Raw genomic sequence first — 22,790 nt, 5'->3', positions numbered from 1 at the left:
AAGGGAAGGGAGGGTGGCTGAGGGCGGGCTCGTTTAAGGCTCTTCCAAAGCAGCCCTGCTAAACCGCTTCTGGAAGGGAGGAGGCGGGGCCGCAGTAACTGAGAAAAGCCTGGCGAGGCGGCTGGGCTACCTTCTGGCCTCATGAGTCGGCCGTCCATCCGTCCGTCACTTCTCGGCTCGGCAGCGGTTTTGAAAAAGGTTCCGTCGCTGGGTTTGGGACTTTTGTTTTTAAAAAACACCACCTTCCTTTTCTCCCTAGTTGGGCGTTTTCCCAGTTCCCTGTTTTTTCCGCCTTGCCTGTTGAGTTTTACCTGACAAGTTTCTTGCGCTTCCCCTCGACCTCCCCTCCCTCCCTCCGTCCCTTTCCCCTTCCCCCCTCCCCTCCCCTCCCCTGTCTTGTTTGTAGCCCCCGCGTCCCCTTTCGGTTGGATTTTAAATCCAGAGCTTGAAACCTCCTCAGTGGGAGGAGAGGAAGCGTCGATTTGGCAGCTGACCGCACTTGCACGGGCTGGGTAAGGAGAGCCCTAGGCGGCCTCTGCGGCGCCGGGGAGGAGAAAAGAAGCAGCCAAGAAAAAGGGGTGGGGTGGGGTGGGGAAATGAATTTAGGAGGCGGCGTGTGTGTGTGTGTGTGTGTGTGTGTGTGTGTGTGTGTGTCTGCGCCCGTCCGCCCATGAATGCCAGCTATTTCTTTGAAGGCGGGTGTGTAGCCAGGCGCCTCCTTCCTTCGCTTGAAACCGGGAGGTTTCACTCTTCGCTCCCTGCGTGTGTATTTGTCAACAATTATAACTCTTGATCGGGGTCCCTTGCCTTGCCTCGCCTCTCCCTCGTGCCCTCTCTGTCAACGCTGTCAACAATTATAACTAACGCGGGTAATTGTGCGTGAGGGGGTGTCTTGGCGTGTGTCCACATAGGAATAAATGCGCATGCGCGCACTAACGAGAGCTAGCTGCCTGCGGTAGAAAGGACTCGCTGCAAGAGGAAGGGCTGAACGGCTTGGCTCGAGTATAAGCCGAGGGGGCGCTTTTCAGCACAAAAAACGTGCTGAAAAACTCGGCTTATACTCGAGTATATACGGTAATCAGTGGAATGACTTTCCTCCAGAAATTTTGGGTTCTCTAACACTGGAGGTTTTTAAGAAGAGACTGGAATGGTATAGGGTCTCCTGCCTAAGCAGAGGGGTTGGACTAGAAGACCTCCAAGGTCCCTTCCAATCCTGTTATTCTGCTGCTCCCTGACTCCTGCTAATTTACTGGTTCTTCTGGAAAATATATTTTTAAAAACCAATCCAACCAAGATGTATAAAATAATGAGGCAACACATGGCTTAAGACTTATGGAGTGTTTGGAACAATGCTGCTTTAAGTGTGTCCCTGTGAAACTTGGAACAAAGCCAGAGTGTTTTGTTTCAAGTCCTTTCTTGAGATTGGAGCAATTTTCACAGCTCAAAAATAGATTTGTTTCCTTTGACAGTCCCTTTGTCCTGTCTTCTCCTCCTTTCCTTTCCTCCCTCCCTCTCTCCCTCTCCTGCCTTCCCTCTTTTCTGACTATCTGCTAAAAAAAAAAGGAAGCAATTCATATTCCTGAATTGCTTGCAGAAAGCTTTTTAAAACTTCAGTTTTGAAAGTTGTCAGGTTGTGTCCACCCTGATCTAATAGAGTTCGTCCTTGACTTACAACAGTTTGTTTAGTGGCCGTTTGAAGTTACGACGATACTAAAAAAAATTCACTTGTGACTATTTTTCACTTACGACCGCTGCAGCATCCCCATGGTAAATTTTCAGCGTATTGAATCAGATTTTTAAATGAATATTGTATTTTAAATCTTTTGATATTTTATGTTTTATTTTGCTGTACACCGCCCTGAGTCTTCGGAGAAGGGCAGTATAAAAATACAATAAATAAATAAATAAATAAATAGTCACACGATCAAAATTCAGATACTTGGCAAGTGACTCAGGAAAGTTGCGGTGACCCGAGGTCACGCGATCCCCTTTTGTGACCTCCTGATGAGCAAAGTCCATGGGGTGGAAGCCGGATTCTTTGTTATTAACTGCAGTGATTAACTTAGCAAAGGTGGCAAGAAAGGTCGTAAAATGGGCCAAAGCTCACTTAACAACTAACCTGCTTAACAGGAGAAATTTTGGGCTCAATTGGGGTCAGTTTTCTCATGGAAATTTAGAACTTAGATCTAGATCTAGATTTTAAAATGAGATTTAAAAAAAAAAATATTCCAGGAGAAAGCATAGATTATGTGGGCCGCTGAATTACAAGTCATAAATATAAGGCACTTGGCCAATTATTCAGATTTTGATCCCATGAGCATGGGGTGCTATAAAGGTCATAAGTTGTGAAAAATGGTCATAAGTCATTGTTGTGGCCTGTCGGCCGCCAGCCCTTCAAGCAGACAAATCAGATGAGGAGAAGGCGTGGGAGTCGGGGTCAGCATCCAGGCAACCTGAGAGCTCCGAGGGGGAAGAGGAAATGGAGCTGGCAGAGAAAGAGATAGCGGCGGAGCCTGGGCCGTCTGTCAGCCCTCAGATCGAGAGTCAACAGCTCCCAAGCCTGGAGGTGTCTGATGAGGAAAAGGAGGAACACCTGGGTCCAGTGCCTGACGCGCGGATGTACAGAAAGCAGAGGAGAGGAGAGCAGTGGAAATCTATGGGCCGGTCCTTGGGACGGAAGAGCCACTGTTGCTAGTGAAGCCCCACCCTAGCTCTGGGGACAAAAGGCAGAGGACGAAGATGAATAGATATGGCAGACAACTATTCCTTTCCGTGACGGGTGGCCTTGTTAGCCTGTGTTGAGAGAGATTTTTATTTTTTTTTGGCCGGGTCTGCTGGCGCTCCTAATAGAGGAATCATTGATTTTACTTCAGAGGGTTTGTCGTGTTTCGGAAACTGGGTCAGAACACGTTTATTTTTCTGTGCCCTTGTAACTTTGGTCACTAAGCGAATGGTTTATAAGTTGAGAACTACCTGTACGCTGAACTATGGCTCGGCTATCTCAGCTGGAGTAAATAGATGATGATTAAGTAATTCCAGCATCTAAAGTAGGGGTCTCCAACCTTGGCAACTTTAAGACTTGTGGACTTCAACTCCCAGAATTCCTCAGCCAGCAAAGCTGGCTGAGGAATTCTGGGAGTTGAAGTCCACAAGTCTTAAAGTTGCCAAGGTTGGAGACCCCTGATCTAAAGGATATTGGATACGGAAAGGGTCCTTGATTGTTAGTTCCTGTGACGATTTTTCTGAAGAGATTCAACCTGTGTCCTGATGAGAAGGACAGGCTAAGATTGGGAATCTGTTAATAAAGAGAAATAATTCTGAGAGTCTTGACAGCATTAGCATGACGTTAAGCTTTAGGAACATGTCACTTAGCAACAGAGTTCCTGCCTTTGCCGTCATTAACCAAGGACTACTTACATCGTAAATAGATATCAGAAACCTGGATTGAAATGTTTCAAGAGAAAGAAATGACTTTTAGGACACCCACCTGAGCTCCAGAGAAGATTTGGGTTCAGATCTTAGCTGAGGAAACTTCAATCGCTTAGGCATTAAACTCAAAAATTTATATTCTTTTTATATATATATATATCTTAAAAACACAAAGACTCTGGTACCTTTCCCATTTTGCTATATTGAGCAACGATTATATGCCTTTAATAATTATTCCTTCTATTTGCAGTTAGTTTATTTTTTAAAGTACATTATTGATTTGAACTTTTTAAAAATAAAAATACAGTTTTTCAGTTTATGGGCATAAGGTAAATGTGATCTTTTCAGCATACCTTGAACATATACCGTATTTTTCTGACTATAAGACGCACTTAAATTTAAACAAGGAAAACAATAAACAAAAGTTTTTGGCCTCCATTTGGGTGGGTGGGGGGAAATTGGCCCATTTTCAAGGCTTTTTTTAGCCTACGTCGGGGGCTTTCTTGGGCCCCTTTTGGGGCTTTCTTGGGCCCGTTTTTGGGGCTTTTCCGGCCCGTTTCCAAGGCTTTTTTTGGTCCCATTTTTGAGGACTTTTTCAGCCTGTTTTTGAAAAAAAAATTGCCCCGTTTTCGAGGATTTTTCGGCCTCTTTTTGAGGATTTTTTTGGCCTGTTTTTTCTGAAAATGACATGTTTAAAGTTTTTAGATCTAGAGGTTCATTGAGTCAACAGAAGATATAAAATCGAACATTGTCAGATGAGTTTTTAAACTTCTTTGAACCTTGTAGCCAGATTGATAATTGTTAAGGCAAAGGATTTTAAAGGTAGATTAAGCCACTTAACTTAACTTAGAAAATGACGTTAGTGGACCTGTTATTTTTCCTGCAATTGGTTTAAAATCAAGGTTTAGATGGCGTATCTGGGTGAAATAAGTTTGAACACTCACTACCTAAGTACATGTGAACATTAACGGTAATTCTTTTATTTAATACAGGTAGTCTTCAACTTACAACTGCAATTGAGCCCAAAACCTAAGCGAGACATTTATGAAGCGAGTTTTGACCTATTTTACGACCTCTCACCATAGTTGTTAAGAGCAGGTGCTAAGTTAGTAACACGGTTGTTAAATGAATCTGGGTTCCCCAGATTGCAAAAGAGGATCACATGCCCCCGGGACACTGCGGCCGTCATAAATATGAGTCAGTTGCCAAGGATCTGAATTTTGATCATGTGACCAGAAAGATGTGGCAATGGTATTTTTTTAAAATACCATTTATTTCAAATTAAATTATTCTTTTATTATATATAATAAAATTTATAATTTTATTAAATTATTCTTTTACATACATATTTTATGAACAGAGTATTGACCGGGTCACATCTTATACAACTTATAACATAGTTATATACTGATTTTTCTAATCTAGTCCAATCCCTTTTTTTTGTTTTTTCCAAATACAATTTACATATTTCAATTTCTGCCATGATATTCTTTTTCCCTACTTTTTTTTTGTTTTTCCAAATACAATTTACATATTTCAATTTCTGCCATGATATTCTTTTTATATATATATCTTAAAAACACAAAGACTCTGGTACCTTTCCCATTTTGCTATATTGAGCAACGATTATATGCCTTTAATAATTATTCCTTCTATTTGCAGTTAGTTTATTTTTAAAGTTTTTAGATCTAGAGGTTCATTGAGTCAACAGAAGATATAAAATTGAACATTGTCAGATGAGTTTTTAAACTTCTTTGAACCTTGTAGCCAGATTGATAATTGTTAAGGCAAAGATTTTAAAGGTAGATTAAGCCACTTAATTTAACTTAGAAAATGATGTTAGTGGACCTGTTATTTTTCCTGCAATTGGTTTAAAATCAAGGTTTAGATGGCGTATCTGGGTGAAATAAGTTTGAACACTCACTACCTAAGTACATGTGAACATTAACGGTAATTCTTTTATTATATATAATAAAATTTATAATTTTATTAAATTATTCTTTTACATACATATTTTATGAACAGAGTATTGACCGGGTCACATCTTATACAACTTATAACATAGTTATATACTGATTTTTATAATCTAGTCCAATCCCTTTTTTTTGTTTTTTTCCAAATACAATTTACATATTTCTCAAAATCCCCATCACATTTGTTGGCTATAAACAATGTACTTCATCTTATTCAATTTTTACATTGAAACCCTTTAACTTAATTGACCTTCCGCATCTTATCTTAATCTCTTCTAAATACATAATGAGCAATATCGCTATCCGCCCTTAATTCCTGATTTCTTACTATAACAGCAACTAATTATTGTATTTCATCATTTACAACATATTATTTCAAAATCCCCATCACACTACTTTACATTTCAATTTTATCTCTAGCGGCCAGGGAATTAAGGGGTGAAAAAATGGTAATAAGTTACCTTTTTCGGCACTGTTGGAGCTTTTGTCACTAAATGAATTGTTGTAAGTCAGTGGTTCTCAACCTGTGGGTCCATAAACTTAATAGAGGAGGAGTCTCCGCTTTAATGCCTCCGTCCTCAAGGCAATCGCAAGCAGCTCAGATCGCTAGCCAATACGGCTTCAGGCGCAATAAATTCAAAAAAACAGTTTGCCGCTTTTTCTCCCCTTCTGCGGCTGCTGAGGCGCGCTGAGATTGGTTGGGGTTGCCACATTGTGGGGAATTGTATTAAAGGGGTCGCAGCACTATAAAGGTTGAGAACCACTGTTGTAAGTCAAGGATAACCTGAAATAGATGTTTTAACTAGTAGAACTTGTGACTACTCCAACACTGGAGGTTTTTAAGGGGAGATTGGGACAACCATTTGTCTGAAATGATACTGGGTTTCCTGCTTGAGCCAGGGGGTTGGATTAGAACAGCAGTCACCAACTGGTGGTCTGTGAGAAAATTTTGATGGTCCACAGAAAAATCATTTGCATTTTTTATATTGCACTAAATCAGGGGTCCTCAAAGTGCAGTCCATGGGCCGGATAAATGCAATGAATGTTGTATTGCTGAAGAAAGTCTCCCCCTTTGGGGTCTTTTTGTGTGGTTCAGAGGGGGGCAGAAATTCTGACTTGGGATCTGCTTTGGCTTCCTGGTGTGGGGCTTTGGGCAAAGGCTGGAGGGGAGCTCTGCTGGTGGCGAAGAGCCGGAGGGCTTTGTTCCAGTGGGACTGCATCATGGCCTGGAACTGGCTGACCATCTTAGCCTGCTGAGCCTCCAGGTGCCAGTACCTGGCCTTGCACTTCCTCAGGTCTTCCCTCTGCTTGGAAAGCCTATGCTCCTAGTCCTCAGTGAGGTGCTTCTGCTGAGCCTCTTTCTTGGTCACATCCAATTTCAACTGAGTCAGCTGTTTTGCCAACTCTTTCCTGTGCTGGCTGCTTAGCTCCAACAACTGCTTCCTGTTGGGGCCTTAAGGAGCCTGGGGAGGCGAGGAGTGGCTTGGAGGCGAGGGGTGAGTAGAGGCTGGTGAGGTGCCCCTCCATATGAGTGACATCGAGTTGACACGCCCACCCAGTCACATGATCACCTAGCCACGCCCACCCAGCCGGTCATTAGGCAAATCATATTAGTGGTCCGCAGGATTTAAAATTATGAATTTAGTGGTCCCCGAGGTCCGAAAGGTTGGGGACCTCTGGACTAGATGACCTCCAAGGTCCCTTCCAATTCAGTTAATCTGATTTGTAGCCATGGCCAACAGTTTTTCTTTTTTTCAGGTACACGTTTAACAGCGATAAGAATACAGCCGGACGTATATGAATAAACCGATTTAATAATTCTCCGAAACACGTTTTTGGATTTTTTTGACAGGGTTTGCTTTTTAGCTGTGGGGGAGAGTGGAGGCTATTGTGGAGCAGCAGAAAAATTTGCTCCCGAGCAAATCATCACGGTCCACACTTTTTCACAAAATCCCTTTCCAACGTATCTTAGCAACGAGAACGGCAATCTGCGCGGCAGGGCATCGGGGAGTTTGCTTATTATTATTTTTTCTAATTTTTTTTGTGTCTTTTTTGAAAGCGATGAACTTAAAACCACGCCGTTCACGGTAATTGAAAAGTTAAAAAAGCGAGGTTGTTTAAGGACATAAACCGCTTCCGGTTTTATGCCTCCTAAAAACCCAGCCCGCATTCTAAGCTGTGAAGAACAACAAAAAATAGGTAAACAACTGCGTGCTTTAATAAGCTGGGTTTTTTTTTTAAAAAAAAAGTTGTTTTGAGAAAGATGCCGTCTTTACAGTAATATCTGGTGAATAGGTTGGGCTTGAGTCTCTAATGAATTAATCTACTCTGAAAGCCGCAACATTTGCTCCGCTGATAAGGCATCAAGATTCCTCCCCCATCCCCACCGGTTAGTTAATGATCGTGTCTCTTCTGCTCATCACTTAAAATGAAACAGCGCTGGGAAAATAGAATAGAATAGAATTTTTTTTATTGGCCAAGTGTGATTGGACACACAAGGAATTTGTCTTGGTGCATATGCTCTCAGTGTACATAAAAGAAAAGATACGTTCATCAAGGTACAACATTTACAACACAATTGATGGTCAATATATCAATATAAATCATAAGGATTGCCAGCAACAAGTTATAGTCATACAGTCGTAAGTGGAAAGAGATTGGTGATGGGAACTATGAGACGATTAACAGTAGTGAGATTTAATAATAGTTTGACAGTGTCGAAGGAATTATTTGTTTAGCAGAGAATAGAATAGAATGGAATAGAATAGAATAGAATAGAATACAATAGAATAGAATAGAATTTTTTATTGGCCAAGTGTGATTGGACACACAAGGAATTTGTCTTGGGTGCAGATGCTCTCAGTGTACATAAAAAAAAAGATACGTTCATCAAGGTACAACATTTACAACACAATTGATGGTCAATATATCAATATAATTCATAAGGATTGCCAGCAACAAAGTTACAGTCATACAGTCATAAGTGGAAGGAGATTGGTGATGGGAACTATGAGAAGATTAATAGTAGTGCAGATTCAGTAAATAGTTTGACAGTGTTGAGGGAATTATTTGTTTAGCAGAGTGATGGCCTTCGGGAAAAACTGTCCTTGTGTCTAGTTGTTCTGGTGTGCAGTGCTCTATAGCGTCGTTTTGAGGGTAGGAGTTGAAACAGTTTATGTCCTGGATGTGAGGGGATAATAATAACAGACTAGAAATAACAGAATAACAGACTTGGAAGGGACCTTAGAGGTCTTCTAGTCCAACCACATGCTCAAGCAGTACACCCTATACAGTGATAGTGAAGCTTTTTGGCACCGAGTGCCCAAACCAGAATGCACACATGCGCCAGAGCGCCAGAAACCCGAAGACCATGCACCCACCGGCCAGCTGGTCTTTGGGTTTCCTGTGCATACATGCACACCGGCCAGCTGATCTTTGGGTTTCCTGCGCATGCATGCACACCGGCCAACTGATCTTTGGGTTTCCAGAGCGCATGTGTACGCCAGCCAGCTGGTCTTTGAGTTTCCGATCATGCATGCACACCAGCCAGCTGGTCTTTGGGTTTCCGGAGCGCATCTGTACGCCAGCCAGCTGGTCTTTGAGTTTCCTGCACATACATGCAGACTGGTCAGCTGGTCTTTGGGTTTCCGGAGTGCATATGTACGCTGGCCAGCTGGTTTTTAGATTTCTTGCACACACATGGGCACCAGCCAGCTGGTTTTCGGGTTTCTGGTGCACATAAAGACCAGCTGGCTGGTGAGCATGCACGCGCCAGAAACCAGAAGAGTGGTGAAATCCAATTTTTTTTTTTACTACTGGTTCTGTGAGCGTGGCTTGGTGGGCGTGGCAGGGGAAAGATCCCCATTCTTACCCACTCCAGGGGAAGGATACTGCAAAATCTCCATTCCCACCCCACTCCAGGGGAAGGATACTGCAAAATCCCCATTCCCTCCCCATTCCTGGGGGAAGGATATTGCAAAATCTCCATTCCCACCTCACTCTGGGGCCAGCCAGAGATGGTATCTGTCAGTTCTCCGAACTACTCAAAATTTCCGCTACTGATTCTCCGAACTGCTGAAAATTTCAGCTATCGGTTCTCCAGAACCTGTCAGAACCTGCTGGATTTCACCCCGTCTTATATACAGAACAGTCATGCTAAGCCACACCCAGGCTCCAAACTGTCTCAGTCACCAAACAGTCCCCATTGGCTGACCTGTTGCCACGTCTATTCGAATTCATGGACTCTTATACACTGACAAGGGAAGCAACCTTAAACCATCAGGGTCAAATGATTGTCCAATCGATTTTGGAAAACCTCAGTGATGGAGCACCCAGAACCTCAGAAGGCAAGCTTATTCCATTGATTAATTCTTCTCACTGCCAAGAAAATTTCTCCTCACTTCTAGGTTGGATATCTCTCTGTAATGAGCTTTGGTAATTATTTCTGTAATTAAATAATTGCAAAGAAACAAGGAGATAAGCAAGATACTCTTCTCCCATATCTGTTCCCTCACAAAACCCGATGTTCAAGCTCTTGTTTGCAGCCATCTCACTGATACCAGAAGCACTACAGAGCCACTGTGGAATAATGTAGTTATTATATTTACAAAATTTAATTCCACACTTGACAGTACTTGACAGAATTACAGTGCGTTAGAACGTCAGCACAGCCAATCGTGGAAATAAAACTCTCTATGAAACAGAGAAGAAAATGGCAAATCGTATGACTTATTAACTCAGCCTGCTTGGCCACACTTGTGCTGAGGTGCCACAAAGAACTCAAACGGGCTAAATCCTTGTCAAAGGCAGGTTTATTTTCAGCTACAAGCCAGCTTCAAGACAAATGGAGTTCTGCAAGTTTAAAGTCGGCGCTGAGAGCGTCTGCCTCTCAGCGCCCTTTTCACTGGAACGCCACGCCCTCACGCTCCCAGGCTCACTCTATCTCATCTGTGTGGAGGGACTGATTAAACGAGCCGCTCATTGCTTTCACCTGTAGCCTTTTCCGTCGCCGTTCCGATCCGCTCGTTCTCTCTCTCTCCCTTCTCCGAAGCCAGCACCCTGGCCCCAGTGCCCCCACCACCGCTCACATTGCTCTGGGGTATCAAATAATAATAATAATAATAATAATAATAATAATAATAATAATAATAATAATAATAATAATAATAATAATAATAATTATTATTATTATTATTATTATTAATGTGTGTGTGTGTGTGTGTGTGTGTGTGTGTATGCCTTCTCCCGAAGGACTCAGAGGCGGTGAACAGGCAGATAAAATAATACAATACATTACAATAAAAACACTATTTAAAAAACTTATTCAATATAGCCTAAATTTAAAATACAATACAAAATATAAAATAAACCCCAATAAAATCCATGTTTAAAAACCCTATTTAAGCCAGTCCTGCTCGGAAGAATAGATATGTCTTAAGCTCGCGGTGAAAGGTCCGGAGGTCAGGAAGTTGTCGAAGTCCTGGGGGAAGCTCATTCCAGCGGGTAGGTGCCCCCACAGAGAAGGCTCTCCCCCTGGGGTTGCCAACCTACACTGTTCGGCTGACGGCACCCTGAGAAGACCCTCTCTATGGGAGCGTACCGGCCGGTGGGAGGCATGTGGTAACAGAAGGCGGTGCCGAAGTTATCCCGGTCCTGTGTATCACTCATGCACCCTCGCCCCACTCCACAATGTAGCTGTGCACCGCCCACCCGAATCCACCCCGTGCCGTATATTCTGCTGCTCATGTGCTGCTGCTCATGTGTTGAGCGGTGGACGCGGCTCGACATATTAAGTGTGTAGAAAAAATGATATTTTTCTTAGGGGACCGGAGGCCAAAAGATATGAAGAATGTCTGCAGGAATTGGGTATGTCTAGTTTAGTGAAAAGAAGGACTGGGGCAGAGGTGGTATTTTAGCCGGTTCGGACCGGTTCAGGCGAACCGGTAACTCCGACAATCAGTTGGCCCCGCCCCTGCTCTATCCTGTTCTTTATTTCCTGCTTTCTAGCTCATCTCAATTGGGTGGCACAGCTGATTCCAGGCCCCCCCTCGGTGTTCTATTTACCATTGCTGACTTGGAAGGTAAGCAGCTGAGCTTCTAAATGCTCCATTTTAAGCGCTGTGCGCAAGCACCCTAAGCGCGCGCGCAAAACACGCACTCACCTAACTTGTTGTTAAACCGGCAGCATCCCACACTGGACTGGGGTGACATAATAACAATGTTCCAATATCTGAAGGGATGCCACAAAGAAGAGGGGGTCAACCTATTGCCCGAAGCACCTGAAGGCAGGACAAGAAGCAATGGATGGAAACTAATCAAGGAGAGAACTCATCTTGATAGAACAATTAATCAGTGGGACGGCTTGCCTTCAGATAGTGGCCGTTGACTTTGGGCATATAGGAAGAACATTCTTTGCTATTTACTCTCTCCAGGTTTTTAAATATATGCGTATATACGCGAAAATAGGCAAACAATGAAATCTGCAGTCCTTTCTTCTACTGAACAGGGGCACCCATAAATACAGGTGACTTAGTAGACTGTAATACATAGTATTTTGTATACAATAGTGCAAAATCCAGGTGCGAAAGAATTGAGACCTTAATTGTCAAAAGTGGTGGTACTTAAGCAGGAAATATTTCAGGGTTTATTGGTTAGTAAGAGATGGATAGATGGCTGTATTTTCAGTTTTCTGCTTCTTGAGATTGTGTTTTGAAATATGTTAGGCGCAAAAGACCAGGTCCATAGGTGAAGTTCCAATTGAACAGCTTCATTGCTAAAAGCCTACGCACAGGAATCTTCTAAAATAACAGTGCAGCACTGCTTAGAGTTAGACACGGCTCAATTGAATTCAAGGGAGGTTGGACTTAATTCAGCTTGTGACCACATAGAGATTCTAGGCTAGTGTTGGCAAACCTTTTCGGCACCAAGTGCCGAAACGGGAGCGCGCACGCACAGAGCGCCAGAAAACATAAGAGCAGCTCCCCAGTGCGCATGTGCAGGAGTGCCGGAAACTGTAAGAGCAGTTCCCTGGCATGCATGCACGTGCCGGGAAACTGAGCTTCACTTGGTCTTCCGGTTTCTGGTGCGCATGCGTGCTTGAAGATCAGCTGGCCGATGCGCATGCGCATTCCAGAAACTGGAAGCTCAGCTTCCCGGCATGCACTTGCGCGCTAGGGAGCTGCTTTAACGGTTTCCGGTGCTCCTGTGCACGCAAAGACCGGAACCCGGAAGAGCAATGGGTGATGGCTGGCGTGCCTGGAGAGATGGCTCTGCGTGCCATTGGTTCGCCATCATGGTTCTAGGTTAATCCCTCTCTTAACTCCGCCTCTAGGTTCTGCCATCCCTTTTCCTGCGAATACTTTCAAAATGTCTTGTACGTAGTCTTGAAACACCATTAGAAATACTTTAATATATTTGTAATGCAATAGCTGGAAGGCAGAGAGGTGTGTAAAAGAAGATATGCTCGCTCTCTAGTATGTCCAAACTGAGAGTTGCTGAGCACAAGCGAAGCATTTATCGAAGAATTCAGTTCCTCTGCCTTGCCGTGTTGAGCAACAACAAACACCTGTAATTTGCACCATCAGCTATTTGAGTTAATAGTCTCACTGTTTTTAAAGTGACAATAATAGTTATTTTCATTACAGTGCCGTGCGATGCTGCAGCCGTTGAACGCTCTATATCAGGGTGCTATAAAAAAACAACAACCCATCATTTCATTTTTATTAGTTGTCAGCTCTCCTTCTAATACCTTTTTCACGGGTTCATGTTTGTCTTTTCAGTTGTGACTCAGCCAACTCTTTCTTTCTTTCTTTCTTTCTTTCTTTCTTTCTTTCTTTCTTTCTTTCTTTCTTTCTTTCTTTCTTTCTTTCTTTCTATATATGTGTGTGTGTTTGTGTGTGTAGGTCTTTGGTTATTCGGGTTTTCTCCCACGTAAAATTGGAACTGTCTTGGCGACGTTTCGACGAAGTCTCATTCGTCATCTTCAGGCTTCAGCTTCGTGCTTCTAGGAGCAATGTGTGATCGCAGCTGTTTCTTCCTTTTAACTGCTAGTGTGGGTTTGAACTGATTGGGTGGGAGCTTGGCTACTCTGATTGGATGGGGATTTTTTTTGTGCTCTGATTGGCTGGGGTTGTGTCCTGTTGGGTGGGGGCTTAGTTGTGCTCAGATTAGTCTGAGTTGCAGGGGGATTTGAGCTGGTGAGCTGCATTGCTGTTGTTTGGCTTCGTGGTCGTGCTACATCTTCATATTGGGTGTCAGTCTGCTGCATGTATGGATTAGAAGGGTTTGAAATGGCTAATGTTGCAGCTGCGGTCTGACTTCTGGTCCTTAGTCGTGCTTCATGATCAGTGTGGATTTGGGTCTGCTTTCTGGGTGGATGTGTGGTGGTGACATCCTGTGTGGACCTCGTGAGTGTGGGTCTGGTGTCATTCCTCGTGTTAGGGACTCGTTTGTCAATAAGGGCAGGTTTCCAAATGGCTGGTAGGCGGGAGGTATCATCTCGTTTGTTCATGCTGTGTGGGCGTTTTTCTATCTCGATGGCTTCTCTGATTATTCTGTTGTTAAAGTGTTCAGTTTTGGCGATAGTTCTGGTCTTTTTAAAGTCAATATCATGTCCTGTGACTTTAAAGTGTTGGACCAGGGAAGAAGTTGGTTCCTCTTTTTTGACTGAGTTCTTGTGTTCTTCAATGCGTGCACTTATTCTTCTGTTGGTTTGTCCGATGTATGTGGTGGGGCAGGCGGTGCATGGGATTTCATATACTCCTTGATTTTCTAACTCAATTTTGTCTTTGGGGTTTCTTAGGATGGTGGATATTTTTCAGTTTGTGCAGAATGCTGTCTTGATGTTGTGTTTGTGGAGGATCTTGCTGATTCTGTCTGTGGTGCCTTTTATATATGAAAGGAGGGCTCTCCCCCCCGGGACACTACAGCTGTCATAAGTACAAGTCTGTTGCCAAGCATCTGAATTTGGATCGCATGAATCATGGGGACACTGCAAACTATCATAACAGTGGTGGAATTCAATTTTTTTCCTATCGGTTCTGTGGGCATGGCTTGGTGGCGTGGCAGGGGAAGGATACTGCAAAATCTCCATTCCTTCCCCACTCCAGGGGAAGGATATTGCAAAACTTCCATTCCTACACCGCTTCTGGGGGAAGGATATTGCAAAATCGCCATTCCTTCCCCACTCTTGGGGGAAGGATATTGCAAAATCTCCATTCCCTCCCCGCTCCTGGGGGAAGGATATTGCAAAATCTCCATTCCCTCCCCGCTCCTGGGGGAAGGATATTGCAAAATCTCCATTCCTTCCCCACTTCTGGGAGAAGGATATTGCAAAATCTCCATTCCTTTCCCACTCCTGGGGGAAGGATATTGCAAACTCTACATTCCTACCCCACTCTGGGCCCAGCCAGAGGTGGTATTTGCCGGTTCTCCAAACTACTCAAAATTTCCGCTACCGGTTCTGCAGAATCTGTCTGAACCTGCTGAATAGCACCTCTGCATCATAAGTCATTTTTTTCAGTGCTGTCGTAACCTCCGCCACTAAATGACCTGTTGTAAGTCGAGGACTACCTGTAGTAAAGAATACATCGGTATTGCCAAATGGAAGATTTTCTGGAATTTCACCCTGTAAAGTATAAAAAAAATAAAAAGATGTATTTTTCTCTGTGTAACGGTTGTGATTTAAACTTCACTTGTAGCAAAATGCTGTAAGGTTTTCTCGTCTAACCAGAAGAACCAGTGAGGTTAGATCTTAGAAAGACACTCCGGCCACTGAGTAATAACATCAAAGATTTTGTTGTCCCCTTTGGAATACTTTAATTCCGAAGTCAACATTGGAGGTGTTGTGTTTCAAAACAACACAGGTTTTAACAGTATAAACATTTCGGAACACAAGATACTGTCCTTTTAATATAAAAAGAGACTGCCACCTAGTTGCTTTAGGACCGGGGTCGGCAACCTGCGGCTCTGGAGCCGCATGTGGCTCTTTCATCCCTCTGCTGCGGCTCCCTGTTGCTGGTCGGCTCCACAATTGATAGGGCTTTCGGTTAGGACAGGTAGAGGAAAAAGGATGCTGCTCTAGGAGGAGACTCTATGGTGGGGGACTTCCGGTCAGCAGACAAAAAGGGACACCATACTAGGAGGAGACAATGAAGGGGGAACTGGACTTCCGGTCGGCTCCAGAATTGAACGTGGGCTTCCGGTTATGAACTTTGTGGCTCTTTGATTGTTTAAGGTTGCTGACCCCTGCTTTAGGAGATATACAAAGTTAATTCCAAACTTCCAAAGTATTAATAGTCCTTTGCAAAAAAAAAAAAAAAAGTACATTGATGCGAGCAAAACATTAAAATACCCCTTTTCTATTTTTTATTTTATTTTACGTTTTATTTTATTTTGTTCTAATAGTTAATATTTTATTTTTTTATTCTATTTTATTTCATTTTATTTTACTTTACTTTCATATTTTATTTTCTATTTTTATTTTGTTTTATTTTATTTGTTATTGTATTTTTTATTTTCTATTTTTTATTTTATTTTGTTTTATTTTATTTTGTTTTATTTTTTATTTTTTTATTTCATTTCATTTTACTTTACTTTCATATTTTATTTTCTATTTTTATTTTGTTTTATTTTATTTTTATTATATTTTTTATTTTAGTTTATGTTTCACTTCATTTTGTTTTCTTATTTTATTTCATTTCATTTTACTTTACTTTCATATTTTATTTTCTGTTTTTATTTTGTCTTGCTTTCTTATTTTATTTTTTATTTTCTTACTTCATTCCACTCTATTTGTATCTATATAAAATATAGCTACATATAGATATCCGGATATATAGGTAGTCCTCAACTTACAGCAGTTCATTTAGTGACCATTCAGTGACAAGTTAAAACGGCACTATAACAGAGACTTATGACTTATCCCCTTCGACCTTCTGACAAGCAAAGTCCATGGGGAAGCCAGATTCATTTAACAACCGGGTTACTAATTTAACAACTGCAGTGATTCACTTAACAACTGGGGCCAGGAAGGTCAGAAAAAGGGCATCACATGACCTGGGACAGAGCAACGGTCATAAATATGAACCAGTTGCCAAGCGTCTGAATTTTGATCACATGATCATGGGGAGGCTGCAAGCGGTCACTAAGTGAACTTTTGTAAGTCGAGGGACTACCTGTATTATCATTTCAACATGCCTTCCCAACTTCTTTCCCAAATGCCAAGGCGTTAGGCGCCTCGACGTGCTTGCGATTTCAATTTTTGTAAATGAGGACTAGCTGCATGTCAAGAAGATTTGAAAAGCGATAGGTTGAGACCGTCAATGAATTAAAAACGTTTTTCTCTCTTTCTTTTGAAGCTGGACCGGTGATCTACCGAATGCTGACCTATCCTCCGACCCGAAGGCAGCTGATTGTGGGCTGTGGTTTACAGATGTTCCAACAGCTGGCAGGTATTAACACAGTCATGTATGTATCATTCAACTTTTTAAAGAGAATTCCGCCCTTTATTTTCAGTTTAAGAGACGGAAAACAGCGTTAAGACGGTTTAACAATGCTAAAAGTACTAAAGCCACCTTTCGATATAATGCCTATATATGACTATTTACGTTACATTTTTGGCTTTGCTCTGGGAACGTTTTGGCTTCAACCTTTTTGATGATTTGTTCCAAATCAGTTGAAGGACTTCTAGCCAGCGGGGAAGGAAAACTGTCCGAACGTGAATGAGCACTAATGTTTCTAAATAAATAGCATATTATACTAAATAAATACGTATAATGTAAATACCACTTTATAAGGCCTTGGTAAGGCCACACTTGGAATATTGCATCCAGTTTTGGTCGCCACGATGTAAAAAAGATGTTGAGACTCTAGAAAGAGTGCAGAGAAGAGCAACAAAGATGATCAGGGGACTGGAGGATAAAACATATGAAGAACGGTTGCAGGAACTGGGTATGTCTAGTTTAATAAAAAGAAGGACCAGGGGAGACATGATAGAAAGTCTTCCAATATCTCAGGGGCTGCCACAAAGAAAAGGGAGTCAAACTATTTTCCAAAGGACCAGAAGGAAGGACAAGAAGCAATGGGTGGAAACTAATCAAGGAGAGAAGCAACTTAGAACTAAGGAGAAATTTCCTGACAGTTAGAACAATCAATGAGTGGAACAACTTGCCTGCAAAAGCTGTGAATGCTCCAACACTGGAAGTTTTTAAGATGCTGGATAACCATTTGTCTGAAATGGTGTGGGGTTTCCTGCCTGGGCAGGGGGTTGGACTAGAAGACCTCCAAGGTCCCATCCAACTTTCTTATTATGTTATGTTAAACCCCAAGGCCAGGTGTGGCTTTTACCTTAACAGAAATGCTTGTTCCAGCTCTTTGCATTTGATTTAATTTGATTTAAATCAAGTCGATTTACACCACAGTTTAAACCATGGTTTAAAATCAGTGTAAAATTCAGCAACGTAAGATTTGAGGGTCGATTGTGTCCTAACCTAAGGACCGCCTGTGTTGCCCAAACCAGGAAGGAAGGAGGGAAGGGAAGGTTAAGGAGGGAGGGAGGGAAGGAAGGAAGGAAGGAAAGAAGGAAAGGGGGAAGGAAAGGAAAGGAAAGGAAAGGAAGAACAGAACGGAAGGAAAGGAAAGAGGGAAAGGGGGAAGGAAGGAAGGAAAAATAGGAAGGGAGAAATTAGGTAGAAGAAAACAGGAATGAAGTAGGAATTAGAGGGAAGAAAATGGAAGGAAGGAAAGGAGAGAAGGAAGGGAGGAAGGAAAAAAGGAAGGAATTTAGCCTTCTAAAAGAAAAACTGCTTCTCTTGGACAGGCTGCAGATAAAACACATTTTATTCGCCAAAAAAAAATATCTCATGGACTCAAACAGCGACAAGGTGACCCGACATCAATCTCAGATAGTCCTTTCCGTTTAAGGCTGCCTGCTTTTTTTAAATCTTTGGGTGTGATTGCTTCTTGTTGCGCGCTCTGATGGATAAAGTTTGGTTATCCAGATAGGTCGGTTTTCTCACCCGTTAAACCTGTTTTCACATCCTCAAAAATAAAGGTGAAGCCATCCACGAAGTGTGGGACCCTGGCGGCCTTTGCTCTGATAGATTGAACAACTCATTACACACAAGGCTTGTATTCGGTTCTGCGGGACAAATTCATTTTCTTTTAATCGCTGAACTACGTTCTCTGTCTTTGTTCTGACCGAGGCTCCCTTAAGAAGCAGGAAGCAGGAATTGGTCCCAGAAAAACCTCTTTTATTTACACGACTGTGAATTACATTCATTCACAGTCAGCAAGGTTTGCCCAAACTGTTTTTCAAAGGAATATTTCTCAACACACCTTATCTCGTTTGGCAAGCTGCCACCTAACATGTTTCCAACCACAGTACAAGGCAAAACTTGACACAGAGTCTCTCAGAGTCACAGAACAAAAGAATTGTTTCCTGCAAAAGCCCACTCCCTGTTCACTCCTCTTTTGTTTCCTATGGGAGGGGCCAATCACCTCCAAGGTGTGGCTTTACTACTGAGTTGCCCCTGCTTTCTGAGTTGTTCTTGTCTTCTGGCAGCTCTGGGCATGCGCACACTGGGAACGGGCTCCAGCTGTTCCTCTGCCTCGCTGCTGTCTAGCTCCCTCTCTGCCTCCGATGCAGAGCCGTTGTTCGAGCTTTCCCCAGCCCCCAGGACTGTCCCATGTTCCTCCCCAACCTCCTCATTGTCCGACCCTGCTGCCAGCTCTGCTGGGGCCGGCGGGCCACAACAATCTTACCCCATTCGATCGTTCCCAAAGCCGTGTATGTCAACGAAGTGGTTTCTCTCCCCCACATAGTTTTTGTTTCCCTATTAATAGATTTTAAATTGGGCAGAGAAACTGGATTTGGTAGCGTTAGTTATTACCAAGGCAACCGTGTGAAATCAGACGGGACTATGCTTTCCTGATAGTCGGCGGAGGAGAAGGAAGCTGAATTATGAAAGAGCTTTAAAATATAAATGGCCATCAATCCCTGCCCAGGCTGATATAAAACGTCTCCATGGTCATGTGATTAAAATTCAGAAGGCTTGGCAACTGGCATGTACTTGCGACTTCTGCCAACCTAGCAGTTCGAAAGCACATAAAAAAATGCAAATAGGGGCCACCTTTGGTGAGAAAGGAACAGCGTTCTGTGCGCCTTTGGCGTTGAATCATGCCAGCCACATGACCACGGAGACGTCTTCGGACAGCGCTGGCTCTTCGGCTTTGAAACGGAGATGAGCACCGCCCCCTAGAGTCGGGAACGACTAGCACATATGTGCGAGGGGAACCTTTACTTTTACCTTTATTAGTACTTCACTTGATCTTGATTATATCCCTCTGTTAATGCAGCTTAGGACTGCGTTGGCTTTTTTGGCTGCTGCAGCACACTGTTGTTGCTCCACAGGGCAGAAAGACATGAAGACATATAATGAATTGCGTTACTAAACCAGATTTAAGTTTCCTCTCCTTCTCTCTTATCTCCTGTGTTCAATTTCTTTTGCCTCCGCGCTTCTCATTCTTTTTCTGCGTTTCTCATAACGTTGCTTATCCCAAAGGGGAATAGCTCAGTGAATCTCTATGCGTGTAATCTTCCATCTATAAAAGAATAAAAATTACACTGGGGGTTAAGAGGTTGTACTTTCCAGTATAGAGCCTAGTATTGAGGGGTATACACCATAATGCAGTGGTGAAATCCCAATTTATTTACTACCAGTTCTGTGGTCATTGCTTGGTGGGCGTGGTATGGCTTGGTGGGCATGGCGGGGGAAGGATACTGCAAAATCTCCATTCCCTCCTCACTCCAGGGGAAGGATACTGCAAAATCCCCATTCCTCCTCACTCCAGGGGAAGGATACTGCAAAATCTCCATTCCCATCCCACTCCAGGGGAAGGATAGTGCAAAATTTAAGCGCGAGCTCAAGACTTTCTTATTTCATCGAGCAGGGCTGGCCTAAATGGAAATTTTAATGGGGTTTTATAGGGGTTTTATAATTTTATTCTATTATTTTTAACTCTTAGCCAAATTGAATTACCGTATATACTCAAGTATAAGCCGAGTTTTTCAGCACGTTTTTTGTGCTGAAAAACGTCCCCTCGGCTTATACTCGAGTATATACGGCTTATACTCGAGGTTTTTTTTTTTTCTTCTTTTTTTCACATTATACCGGATGGTGCAAACTTGGCGGGCTTTTGCATTAGCGCGGGGAAGCCCTGCCGGTGCAGTGAGAGGGCGGGGCGGGGGAGCCGCCAGCCTTCTCGGCTGAGGGAGGGAGGCTTTCCCTGACCGGTAGCTGCCTCATTTCCCTCCCTTGGCTTATACTCGAGTCCCCAGTTTACCCCAGTTTTTTGGGGTAAAATTGGGGACCTCGGCTTATACTCGGATCGGCTTATATTTGAGTATATACGGTAGATTTTTAGTGATATATGGTTTTAATTGCTGTGTTACTGTTTTATTCTGGCTGTTTTATTCTGGCTATTCTGGCTGTTTTATTCTGGCTATTCAGCCTGAGTCTTCGGAGAAGGGCGGTATAAAAATAAAAATAATAAATAAATAAATAAATAAATCCCCATTCCCTCTCACTCCAGGGGAAGGATACTGCAAAATGTCCATTTCCATCCCACTAGAGGGGAAGGATGTTGCAAAATCCCCATTCCCACTCCACTCCAAGGGAAGGATACTGCAAAATCCCCATTCCCTCTTCACTCCAGAGGGAGAATACTGCAAAATTTCCATTCCCTCCCCACTCCAGGGGAAGGATACTGCAAAATACCCATTCCCTCCTCACTCCAGGGGAAGGATACTGCAAAATCTCCATTCCCACCCCACTCTGGGGCCAGCCAGAAGTGGTATTTGCCGGTTCTCCGAACTGCTCAAAATTTCGGCTGCCGGTTCTCCAGAACCTGTCAGAACCTGCTGGATTTAACCCCTTCCGTAATGATATATTGTTCAGAATCCTGAATTTTTGATTTTTTTTTTTATTGCCGTTGTTCTCTTTTCATGAAAGCAATGGGAGATTTGCATAGCTGCTGCTATTTCATCTGCTTGTTGGGAAAACGTTTTGGAATATACGCCTGAAATCTGTTGGGTTGTTTTTTTCCCCATGTCTTAATCTTATGAATCGGCACATGAGATCAGGGGTGAAATCTATAAATATATTTATCTATATTATCTATCTTCTCTACCTATGTATGCTATATGTCATCCATCCATTATTTATCATTTATATATATTATCTGTTATCTCTACTCTCAATGTTATCTACTGTATCTGTCCAACCATCCATCCACTATTTATGTATCTATCATTATTATTATTTATATTATCTAACTTCTCTACCTGTCTATGGTATTTATCTGTCCTCCATCCACTCATCCATTATTTATCATTTATCTATATTTATTATCTATCCTTTCTACTATCAATGTTATCTATCTGTCCAACCATCTATCCATTATTTATGTATTATTTACTTATCATTTATCTATATTTATTATCTATCTTCTCTATCCATCTGTGCTATCTATTTAGCTGTCCTCCATCCATCCGTTATTTATTGTTTATCTACATTTATTACCTGTCATCTTTATCTAGCTATCCTGCTGACTGAGGAGTTCTGGAAGTCCACAAATCGAAAAGGTTGGAGACCCCTGACTTGAGATATTTCTAAACGCAAGAGGTTTTTTTTCCAACTGTACTGGATCACTTCTTAAATGCCATGACCATTGTCTTGGTCCCTTAGTTGCTGTCATGCTGGATGCTGATACCTATTTTCAATCTCTATTTTTAAACTTTAGTTTAGTCCATTATTAAGACATACCATCCAATCAACCTGACATGTAAACAGTGGAAAAGCATTTGAAGTACCATCATAGGTTCGTAACACCTGTTATTTTTAGCTTTACATCTCAAAAGAGAAAACATCTTTAGCAGACATGTTAACTGTTCAAGGACCGGTAGTGGCTAATAATAACTCCAAACATATTATTAGGGTTGGACAGAACTGGACACAATTAAAGATGACTGTGTTTCCATAGATAGAAACATTCACTGGCATTTTACATTTTGGAAATACTCCTGCTTGCGTTTTGGACTGTGCTGAGTAATTGGATAGCCACCATCAAGCTATCTAACCAACTAGAAATGCTAACTCTGTGAACGACAATCCCCCAGGTACAATATTTTTTCGGTTTTTGTCAGTGTAACTACTCCAGTAGGGTTAAACCAGCATAGAGAGCCTTGCAGGGTACATTTAGCAAATGGACTAAAAAAATGGATGGGTGCATATATTTAGATGCTCAGGAGAACTTTCATGGGTGGCGTAAGATGGTGAGAATTATTGGCGGATGGATGGATGGATGGGTAGATGGATGGATAGATGGATG

The 22,790-nt window shown here is 42.5% G+C and overlaps 1 protein-coding gene across 1 annotated transcript in view; it reads left to right on the top strand.

Moving 5' to 3' along the window:
- Nucleotides 1-22,790, top strand: part of SLC2A13 (solute carrier family 2 member 13) — a 94,006-nt gene that overhangs the window by 34,089 nt on the left and 37,127 nt on the right. The window contains exon 4 of the mRNA XM_058189536.1: nt 16,760-16,868. Within this exon, the coding sequence (XP_058045519.1) occupies nt 16,760-16,868 (109 nt within the window). The remainder of the gene's footprint in view (nt 1-16,759; nt 16,869-22,790) is intronic.

This window comes from Ahaetulla prasina, chromosome 7, assembly GCF_028640845.1.
Source record: "Ahaetulla prasina isolate Xishuangbanna chromosome 7, ASM2864084v1, whole genome shotgun sequence".
Taxonomy (NCBI): Eukaryota; Metazoa; Chordata; class Lepidosauria; order Squamata; family Colubridae; genus Ahaetulla; species Ahaetulla prasina.
The sequence above is the reverse complement of the archived record's forward strand: the minus strand, read 5'-3'. Positions and strand labels throughout refer to the sequence as shown.